This window comes from Pseudochaenichthys georgianus, chromosome 20, assembly GCF_902827115.2.
Source record: "Pseudochaenichthys georgianus chromosome 20, fPseGeo1.2, whole genome shotgun sequence".
Taxonomy (NCBI): Eukaryota; Metazoa; Chordata; class Actinopteri; order Perciformes; family Channichthyidae; genus Pseudochaenichthys; species Pseudochaenichthys georgianus.
The window spans coordinates 21,187,571-21,199,235 of NC_047522.1; the positions used below are offsets into that span (position 1 = coordinate 21,187,571).

General features: G+C 45.3%; 1 protein-coding gene across 3 annotated transcripts in view; it reads left to right on the forward strand.

The window, feature by feature from the left end:
• arhgef4 (Rho guanine nucleotide exchange factor (GEF) 4) overlaps positions 1–11,665 on the forward strand; it is a 73,422-nt gene that overhangs the window by 56,541 nt on the left and 5,216 nt on the right. For 2 of the 3 annotated variants that reach the window (XM_034109202.2, XM_034109209.2), the window contains 5 exons: positions 1,814–1,965; positions 10,016–10,195; positions 10,863–11,063; positions 11,160–11,339; positions 11,449–11,665. The exon at positions 11,449–11,665 is cut by the window's right edge and continues 16 nt beyond it. In XM_034109202.2, the coding sequence (XP_033965093.1) occupies positions 1,814–1,965; positions 10,016–10,195; positions 10,863–11,063; positions 11,160–11,339; positions 11,449–11,665 (930 nt within the window). Of the gene's footprint in view, positions 1–1,813; positions 1,966–6,877; positions 6,953–10,015; positions 10,196–10,862; positions 11,064–11,159; positions 11,340–11,448 lie in introns of those variants that run through there. The other variant, XM_034109210.2, reaches the window with a different exon arrangement.

The following is an 11,665-nucleotide window of genomic DNA, read 5'->3' on the forward strand; positions in this document are numbered from 1 at the left end:
AAACACTTTTTGTTATATTCCATGGAATGCTCTTAACATCCCGATAGCAATGAATATCTGAAGTGCTTTGACAACAAATCCATAAAAAAATGTCATCTGTGGAAGCCGTGGCGCTGTGAAAAGCACGACCAATCATCTGAGCCGGCTAAAGTAACTGGATGGCCTACCTGCCTGTCAGCCTTCCATCGGGGCACAAACTGATCTCGTGCCCTCATTGGTCACGTGCGCGTTCGTGTGTGTTGGAGGAGGGGCTCTGTGAGGACGTGGCAGATTTTTTCCGGCTATGTATTTTCAAATTCTAGCGCACTCGAGCTGCTTTCTCCAAAATGACCTACCCCACCTTTGAAGCATGGAGACATGTCACAGTAGAGACACTAAATAATACTCGTTTGAAGCAGAAATTGAAACAGAAGAAACAATAACCTATAAAAACTGCTTCGGTAATGAGTGACTGATGAGTCCATAGTTACTCCTGGTTGGTTTCTGGCCGTATATTAAAGCTGCCTTGTTTGTCTCATGTGCAATCTTACTTTAGCCGAGCTTTGAGGCATAGGCGTACACACCCAATGCATGGACACACCGTAGACTTGAATCTTTAGTGTTGTGTTGCACCGTACATCAGTGGAAAGAGGGATGTCGTAGCTGTTTGAGAGCCTCCAGTGTACAGCAGTGGCTCGTTGGAGAATCCATGTGGTGTCCCTGCTTTCACCCCTCCACACTGCTGAAGGCTAGACGGCAGGAGCTTTATGCACATGAATTAAGGCCAGTCAATACCGGCAGCTCCTCCATCTCTACAGCGTCACACACGGCCGCCGGTCAGGGTGTCCTACACTGCCCCCATGAGGGCACAACCTGCAACTCCCACGGTCCTGATGATGAAGGCGATGAGACTGTACATGGTGTTATACGACGTGTTAAATGTTACAAGAGGGAAAAAACATCCCACTTAATTTCATTACACCACCCATTTTACGTCCATTCTTTAATCATTCAGTCCTATCATATCCGTCTGTCTCTGTCTCCACGGTGATTTGTCACCGCAGATACGTCCTCCCTGGCAACAGCTATAGGCGAGACAGCCGAGGGTGACGCTCATACGAGGTGTGACAGCGAGTGTATTTATAGCCCACACACAGGTAGCCACACACACTTCAGAGGATGCTCCTGTGACGGGAGGAGCGACAAAGGCTCCTTTGTTAACAGCTCTTATTAGCATGGAAGGAAGCTTTCCAAAAAGTCGTTAGGGTAATGTTACATTAAATGTGTTGTGGAATGTCGCTAAAATACACAAATATTTTCAAATATCAGATACCATCCCACGCTGCTCACTCCTGACAGGTTCATGGGGAGGGTTGCAGTTTTAGTGACACACCAAAGAGTTGCTATGATTGACTGTTCAAAGAAAGAATATATGAGGAAAACAGGCTGTTTTTCTACTTTTTGAACAGCCTAGGAATCGTTTTCTGTTTCCATCTATCCTTTCTATCAAACATGAAGAATGGGGAAAGGCAGATACTGCACATTTAACTGCGTGCCGACTTCATATTCAATGTCTAATGTCAGTGACAATGTGGAAGTTGGTTCTGACTGTGACTTGCTTTGCGCTTAGGGCCCTGCAGCTATGTGAAGAAATGTTATCTAATATTACTGCCTATTGTTTTTAAAGTCAAACTAGATAGTCTTTCTGTTTTGTCACATCAAAAACAGAATTTGGCACGTCTGTGTTTAATAGGACGCCCACGATTTCAGAATGAATCAAAACCTCATTGGTTCGTCAGTTAATCAAACTGTGTCTCTGTCCTCTCCTCCCCAGCGATGGTGGTCCCAGACGGAGCGTCAGAGAAGTGTGGGCTGGGGGATGATCTGGGCAGCGAGGAGGACCTGCTGTATGAAGAGTATCGAGGCTCTGGTCATCGCTTTGGACACCCGGGAGGAGGCGGGGGCGAGCAGCTGGCCATCAATGAGGTAGGCAATATGGAGAGATCTCCAACAAATGATGGATTTCATCAGGGTAGTTTCTAAGAAGAAGAACTGCTCTAGGTTAAAGGGGACCTATCATGCAAAATGCACTTTGTGATGTCTTTTGTACATCAACATGTGTCCCCGGTGCGTCGGGGAACACACGCAGCGTCAGAAAATAAAACCCTCTCTCTTTTCCTCCGTACCCAAATCTCCAAAAACGGGGCTACAACGGAGCTGATCCAGATTTGCGTCTGATATGATGTAATATCGGAAATGTGGACCCACGGCCCAATCAGAAACGTTGCTATGAGAAACGATGCCCGACTGTTTTGGACGTAATCTGGTCGGTGTTCACATTAGCATCGCTAACACTCAGAGCTAACCTGTACTGGAGAGCATGTGTGTGAAGAAGCAGGAAGTAGAAAGGAACTCACCTTGTGGTATAACCGGCAAGAGAGAAAGGCTTTGAGCTCCAGACTGTTTCAGATCCTTGATAATCCATGATATGGCGTTTCATCACGGCAGCGTTTAGTTTAGACAGTAGCTGCCGGGTCCCGCATGAGCTCAGACCCCTCCTCTTTTTTCAATGTTTCTTTTTTCTAAAGCTTTATCCCCAAATCAGCACTTTTGAAACAGGAAGTGAAATAGAGGGATATGAGGCATGGGTGATCTGTTTGGTATTTTGAGCAAAACAGAGACCTATGATATGATAGGTCCACTTTAAAGAAACTACATGTAGACTTATTCTATGACAAGTCTTTGCGTGTATCATTTTTTTTGTTTTAAAAAATATAATAAAGAAAAATAAGACAACCTACTATGAAAAAAGTATATCAGAGACTAAAGGTGGAAGAGGTGTTACGTTCAAGCAAGATGTCTTACTGCAGAAATGTGTGTAAGAGTGTATTAGTGGGGGTCTCGGGCCTTTGAGTAACTGTTGGGAAGAAACTGTTTTTATGTAGTTAAATAGTTTATCTTACCACCTCGATCATCCATTAGACTAGAGTTATTTTTAAAGCAGCAGTTTTGACTGTTTCTCTAAGTTGACAGAAAAGTGTAATAACTAGTGAAACAGAGCCTGGCCTCCGTGACTTGATAGGAAATGTTTTTTTCTTTTTGCCTCTGAGACCGGTGGCAACAGAAAGGTCTGAGGTTGCCGGGTTATTCTGTTGTCATGGATACCTGCTCTGGATTCTGTCGATGCACAAGCTCAGCAAAATGTGATTTTACTTGAGTTGATAAATGCCCTCTCACAGCACCTCGGTGAAGCTTGCTAATTAAAAAAGTCTCACAGCTTGACACTCGATCAAGCAGGGGTGTAATTACCGCTGGGGACTTTTCAAAATCTTGTTTTTGTCCCCTTGCCTTTTTTAGGAGAGGAGGCATTATGGGATGTTTGTCTTAAACCTACTATGAAAACATATGAATTCCATATGAATTTCAGGGAGTAACCAAATCATATTTAAATAAGGAGGCGTGTGAAGCAGTGGATTGTTTGTAGGTGTTCAGATCAGGGGGTCACAGGTTCAAACCCCACTGCAGTCAGCATGTCGTTCACCCCAAATGTCTCCTGTGGGGATTGTCCACAGTGTTGAGTATGTAAGTCGCTTTGGAGAAAAGCGTCTAGCAAGTAACATGTAATGAATAGTACCCCCTTCCATTTACATGAAACTAACTTTGATTTGGGTGTGCAAACCCTTTTATGCTTTTATATTAGCATTTACTACACGTTGACTGAAAGGAGTTGCTTGTATCGAGCTGCCCACGGATCATTTACACCAACACTGCAGTTCCCATCATCACTGCGGAACATTTTCTATGATTTCATCTCATAAGGCAACATCACATCTCGCAAAAGCAGTTTGCAAAGATGTATGTAAATCCCCAGCCCAGTCTTGATTTGGTGATTCTAAAGCGTTTCATTTTGGTTGAATGATGGGGATATCTTAAAAGCCAATCAATATGTCCAGGCAATCAGCTCGTTTCCTTTTCCTCCCTGGATGACCAGCGTTCTGCTGCCCTCCTGTGGGACTCGGCTGTCTGTTATCCAGGAACATAAGGGGTTAAAGTCAGGCGTCAACACATAATGTTGCTGTGTGGTTTCTAGCAGACTGTCTGAGCAGCGAATTAGACTCGAAGGCTCGGTGTAATGTGAGACGGCTGGGAGACTGTCTTCCAGTTTCCTGTTGAACTGGCTTCGTGTGGAGAATGAGTGATCTGATCATGTTGCAGATTGGTTGAGTTTAATCCACCTGCATATTGAGCTCATGTCCATGGAGAAATTAAATCAGGAAGCGTGGGAAAACAAAGGCTCACTCACTTACCTCATCACATGCTAATTAGTGAAAACACATAATCATGGGAAATGCTACTGCTAATCCCCTGTAATAGCTCCACTCTCCGGCGGGGATAAAGGAGGGGCATTATGGGAAAATGTGCTATGCTGTAAATGGTGGTGATAACCCTCTGATTGGTGATTAAGTGTGCTCCTGGTGAATCCCAGAAACAAATTGAAAATCCAGAGTGAACTCGATAACCTGTCTCTGAATGTTGGGTAGACGCATGAGATAGTAATTGACGTCACGAAGGCCCAAACTGCCCAACGACCTGTTTTCCTAAACGGATCCTCCTTGTACGCAGCAAGTCGGGAGCGCCATGTTTTTTGGTGTTCACATCACTGATTACCTCTAATGGAAATGCACCCCTGACCGAGAAGGCACAACCGCTGCCTCCTCGTTCGGCTGCACCTGGAAGATTACAGACATATTCCTAGATCCACCGTTTTTTTTCTTATATTGACATTATCATTTTTGTCCTTTGGGATTTTCTGTGTTGTAATTCATTGTCTTTTTTCCGTCCTGGGTGAGGGATCCCACCTCCTCTGTCTCTTCCATTTTCCCTGTCGAGTTGTTCCTCATCCTCGCTGCTAGGGTCTAAGGACAGAGGGTGTCGTATGCTGGGCACACTGTAAAGCCCCCTGAGGTTTTTTTTTATTTGTAATATTGAGCTATATCAATAAAACATGACTTTTTTTGATACGATTTGAGACCGCTTGCAATTCCCAATCCATTCTATTCCGGCTTCATCACTTTCCGGTGGGTAAAATCAGACCACACATATCTTTGAGGACCGAGAACTAAGCAGAGTTCATCATTTGGAACTCTATCCCGCATATGACTTATGTATAAATTGAGGACTGGTACCTGGTACCCCTGACTTCCTGTCTGCGTGTGTGTAATGGATACAAACCAGGCACCAGGAGCACACAACATAATTGTTTGTGCACACAAATGGCAATCAAACGTCTCTTAGCTCTCTTATTTTATCTAAAACTACTTTTGTAATCTAATATTTTTTTTGTTTTTTCAAGACTACAAATCAAATCTCATATCAATATGTTTTTTGCCAGATCAACATTAAACCCCCTTCACATTCACACACACACACACACACACACACACACACACACACACACACACACACACACACACACACACACACACACACACACACACACACACACACACACACACACACACACACACACACACACACACACACACACACACACACACACACACACACACACACACACACACACACACACACACACACACACACACACACACACACACACACACACACACACACACACACACTCACTCTCACAATTTCCCCTGAGATCCCCCATTATTCTGCATGGCCTCCACCGTACCCCTCCCTCTGTCCATCTCATCCCATCACCCCACCCCCCTCCCAGACAGGAGGTTGCTATGGCGCTGCCTCAGCTACTCTGGTATCCAGGATACGCTGACACACTCTGAATCCTGATTGGCTGCCAGTTATGCAAGGGTGGGCACACAAAACAGGAAGGGAAGGAAGGAGAGAAAAAAAAGAAAAGAGGTTGATCCTGGATGTTAGATGGATGTCTGAGGCAGCGCGGCTCCAGGCAGAGCACCGAGCACCATTTTAGGCAGGAGAGAAAGGTGGACTGAGACGGAGGAAGAGGAGAAGGGAAAAAAAGAAACGAGAGGAAGAACGAGCGGCCGGTTTCTTTAAGAGGAAGGAACGCCTGAGCATATGTAGGCTGGAGTGAGAGAACAACGGGCTGGAAACAAGGAGGCAGGGGAAAGGAAAATACGAGGAGGCATGAGCACGAACCGGAGAGAAGCTGCATCCCGTCCTCTGTCTTTTATCCTGAGAGACGAAGCACCGTGACGAGGAGAAAGGCTGAACTGGTGGAGCATTGAAAGAAGAAAGGAAGGATCCTGAACAAGGAGAGGAGGTGCTCACACAGACTCACACACACGCTGACACAGAAACGCTTCCAGCCTCCACGGGCAGGCCAGGGAGACGCTGGCCATCGGCAAAGTGGCAGGAGAACCGGAGGAGGTGGCCGCCGGCGCCGAGCGGAGGAGGAAGGCGGCCCTAGAGAGCGGCGAGGGAGACAGCCGTGGGGGGGCACGAGGCGACGCGGTGTGGTGCGGCGGCTCGGCGCTGAGGGAGAGACGGAGGGGGAGGGGCAGCGCGGCTGAGGAGGAGGAGGAGGACGAGGCCAGGGGGTTGATGGCTCGCGGCAGCGGCTCGGAGAGGTGGAGCCGGCAGAGGCTGGGCTTCCTCACCACCATGCTGCGCTGCAACCTCCCCCCTGAGACCCAGAAGGTGGTGGTGTTCATCATCATGATGCTGCTGATCGTCATCAACGTGGTGCTCATGTTCCTGCTGGCCTTCCAGTAGAACGCACACACAGACTAATATACTCTCTCACACACACACACATACACACACACACACACACACACACACACACACACACACACACACACACACACACACACACACACACACACATACTCATATGAACACATTTGGCGCTTTATGAAGATAAACTGAAACACACACACGGAGCGAGGAGCAGAAGAGGACTTCCTGGTGGTGAGCGGGGCTGCTGGGATTGATGGGTGTCCAACATGGCAGAAGCAGAACACAGGTACAACCAGGAGAAGATCATATTGTGTGAGAGTGGGTCGATTGTGTACACCAGAAGCATGTAAACAAAAAACATGTAAACAAGAAGCATGTAAACAAGAGCAATTAAGGGTCCTATGTGTGAAGGGGTTTATCAGGAAGTGTTCTCTCATACCTCTAGTCATCAATGCAGATGGGTGGTCCAGGTATTGAGATGTCTGCTGTGTGATTTTAGTCTCCGCCCCAATACAGTGAACATGATGTAATTCAGATTGGGGTGCATACAGGATAAGGCTTATGTCATGCATTGCTTTACTAAATGTCAACAAGTTCCATAAAAAGACCTGAAAAAACATTGATTTAGTCTGTCTCTCTTCCTGAGTTCCCTGACCTCTGTGGCGTTCATGCTCCATTGGCTAATCAATACATTGTTGTCTTTCAAAAAATTAATAAACAAGTTTCATTAAAAATAAAACGTACTAATTTCCTAAAGCAGCTGGACAAACTTCACTCAACGAGCAGGACGCTGTGTTTTTCTTGAGGTTGTTTTAACGTAAGATAAATACATGTGCGGTGTTACAGTGAGCAACATATGATGTATGCAGCTTGTGCAGATAGGATTTGTTGACTCAGTAAATACAATATTGTTCCTAACCTTACACTTACTTGTACATGGAGAATTCCTTGGGTATTTGAGAGGATATGTGGATGATCCAACCCCTCTGAAAGCAGTATAACAGTGCTTTCCACACTCTGTGGACACATGGTTAGATAACACGCTGATTGTGTTCTAACACCGGACGCGGCAGGTTTAACCGAACTCAATATCATTCATTTAGCCATATATATTATAATGAAATCTGAATGTAATGTAGAATATACTGAAGTTACCATACAGTAGTACCTCCAAAACATTTTGTATCTGCCTTTATTACCATCTAGCATTTTCTACAGCACCGAAAGTGCAGCCTCTGCCATGCCACTTGAACATTTATGAGTTGACTTGTCACACACTTTGTTTGACTTGGCTCTGAACACTAGATCTTGTTTGACTGCCTGGTTTGTTTCTTTTTGTAACACTAAGCGTTGTTCTAAATAAAGCTGTCAAGATTACACTGCAGATATTGTAGCAACAGTTCTCACAGTTTGGAAAGTTTTCTTTTAACGCTGCTTTTGCGGACTGGATTTGTTTTTTAGGAAAGGGATGGTAACATTCTGTTATTTTTTAGGGGTCAGATGTCCTCACCCAGAGAAGCTGCTTTACCACTTGGTAGACATCATTCGAGTGAATCGTCTTCGCTGCTCTTTTCTCTCCTGCCTGAGATGCTCCACGATTCAGCAAACTAATGGCATCCTATCAAATCACTGTCTGCAGCTTTTAAAGATGTATGAAGATGATCGCACTTATCTTGTTTCCATTGATACTGCAAGCACCACTCTGCTGCGTGCTGTGGCACTCTTTGCCGTTACCTGTCCCACAATGGGACACTTCATACATGTCATTACTTATTGAATTAAAAAGAGATTTTTAGCACCAAGTTTGATTTTAATCAGCTGTTCACAAACCTCTGAAATAAAGTTGTTGCCTCATCATGTGTTGTACAAATCTGTGAGCTTTTTAAGTAGAGGGATTTCAGATTGTTTTCAATGTAATAATATTAGTGTCAAATTATCCTAAAGAGTATTTTACTTCCAGGTATTACTCAGGTCCCTCATTTGTTTATGCTTCTGTGCCTAGACGAAGCTGTCTGACCCCTAAAGTCAGACGACATATGTTTATACCCGACCTACGCTGACTTTAGCTTCAGGGGCACAGCTGCTTGTGTATTAGCCATGGCTGTTACCATAGTGACCTTTAGTCATGCTATATGAGCACTGCGGTGATGCTTGACCTGTTTACGAGCAGCTCGATGTTCACTATCCTCACATTAGGAACGGGACGGTGTGCTGTGATGAAGTCGAGGAGGATTCAGGAGAGAAGGGCAGCACCGAGGCAAGATCATGTGGGAGGGTTGCCTAGCAACAGCCGTATCGTCTGTTTCCCCCATCGCCATGATGGATCACAGGAGCCATATCGCAGACAAATATAAAACGACTGTCTTTAAAATCACTATCATCCGGACCCTCCAATCAGATCCTGCAGAGTCTGTGTTGCCTCTGAAGGAAAGAGAAGCATAATGGACGCCTCTGGAGAGACCGGGCCATGTTGACGCAGTAAAACGGGTGGTGTGTACGAGGCGGTGTGAAATATGACCACTGCAGTGTCTTCATCAATAACACCGGCTCCTTCTGGTCTCACACTTCCTCTGCTGTCTCTCCGTCCACTTTCACCCTAGCTTCTTATTGATTCTACACTCAGACTTCACCGACAATCAATGTCTGCTCGCTCTGCCCTACTTGTTAAGCTCTATCAAAGCTTATTAATAAAGTTGGAAGGCAGGGACTGACCTGTGTGTTCTGAATGAAGGGCTTTCCTTTGACCTTATGCCTTTGAAACTGATTTCCCTGAACATGCCTTTGCTGAAAATACCAATTCTACCGAGGGACCATTATGTACCATCGCTGAGAGTGCATGATTTGGGCTGTAAATAGGCTGACTGGTCACATCGCCTCAGTATGACTTTGTAACACTGCAGTCCATTTTTTAATCATCCACAACTATCCATCGTGTTGTTACTCAAATAATTATAATTATTTTTGTTTCTTTTGTTTTGTTTTCCAAGCTCTTAAGAGTCGGCTTCTTTTTGTTCCATTATGCAGTATATGTAGTGTTAACACTGTCCTTCAAAACCATACAAAAAAACGTTGTTCGCGTGGACCCACATTAAAACATCCTAAAACCCATCATGTGTCGAGGAAGCGACACGAGACGCTGATGATCCTCTGACTTTGAATCCTGCACCGCCACGAGGTTAATTGTAATAACTTTAAAATCAATACGAGTAATGGTTACACTTAACTGACGTCGTTCCCTCAGTTAAACCCATCCATGCTTTTAGCGGCTGGTTGTTTACGACGGGTTTTCATTATCTGATTAAATGTCCAACGCTGCAGCACATGTTGACCTCTGACCCTTGCTCTGCAGCTGATCAGCGATGGCAGCGTGGTGTACGCCGAGGCGCTCTGGGATCACGTCACCATGGACGACCAGGAGCTGGGCTTCAAGGCCGGGGACGTCATCGAGGTAGTGGATGCCACGAACAAGGAGTGGTGGTGGGGTCGCATCGTGGACAGCGAGGGCTGGTTCCCTGCCAGCTTCGTACGGGTGAGACGACCTCCATCACTGATCCAATTACCCCTGCAGGCGGTCTTAATTGTTTGATTGATGACTGCTCCCGCTGCAGTAACAGCAGACATTAACCTTCAACCGGTTATCAATACTCCTGCTGAATTAGAGTTCTGTTTCTTTTAGTGAAGACATTCCTCATGTAAATATAATATGTTATTGCACACGGGGTTCAAAATGCTTGTGCGTATTTGATTTATGTGAAGATATAATGTCAAATGAAAGGCAAGGCAAGTTTAGCACCTTTCAACACGAGGCAATTCAAAGTGCTTTCCAAAAATAAAAGACATTGAGAGCATTAAGAAACGTATAATAAATAAAAAAGCAAAGATAATAAAAATGGAATAACAAAGGTACATGAATTAAAGTGACAGTGCCGTGTGAGATACACACATCTGAAATGTTTAGTTCTGACTTAGTTTTCTATCACCTCACTTTCTTTCTACTTTCCTATTAACTTATCCTTTAGTTCTTTCAAGCGTTTCATGCTGAGCGAACCCCCCTTTGGAACATTCTAATCTGCAACCCCGATATTCCGAGAATCCAACGGATCCTGGCCGTATTTGTGGAGCATATCAAATTAAGATGCCGAGGTGTTTATTGGGAAAAATTGTTTAATAATAATTATTTTACGTGTCCTCGTCAGTTGCGTGTGAACCAGGATGAGCCCATGGAGGAGTATCTGGCCCACTTGGAGGGGGCTCAGGCTGGAGAGGAGAACCGGGCCGGTCTGGGTCTGTTGCTGGGACCTGGTCTACCCTGCAAAGAACAGATGAGGACCAACGTCATCAACGAGATCATGAGCACAGAGAGAGACTACATCAAGCACCTGAAGGACATCTGCGAGGTCTGGATCCATCATGTCAAAACATCATGATTTGTGTTCCTTGTTGTTTAAAAACGAATACCTCAACCCCTCGTCTGTCCAACATGTTTCCCTCAGGGTTACATCAAACAGTGCCGCAAGAGGACAGACATGTTCACTGAAGAGCAGCTTCGGACCATCTTTGGCAACATCGAAGATATCTATCGATTCCAGAGGAAGTTCCTGAAAGGCCTGGAGAAGAAATTCAACAAGGAGCAGCCGCACGTCAGTGAGATCGGCTGCTGCTTCCTCGAACACGTAAGCAGATTCAAATAAGTCGATCCACAGTAGTGTATGGAAAAAATGGCACACTGAAGTAAGGTGAATATTGTTTTCGTAACACTATCTTGTCATCTTCTGCGTGCAGCAAACGGACTTCCAGATCTACTCAGAGTATTGCAACAACCACCCCAACGCCTGTATGCAGCTCTCTAAGGTCATGAAGGTCAACAAGTACGTGTTCTTCTTCGAGGCCTGCCGCCTCCTCCAGAAGATGATCGACATCTCGCTGGACGGCTTCCTGCTCACTCCGGTTCAGAAGATCTGCAAGTACCCTCTGCAGCTGGCTGAGCTGCTCAAATACA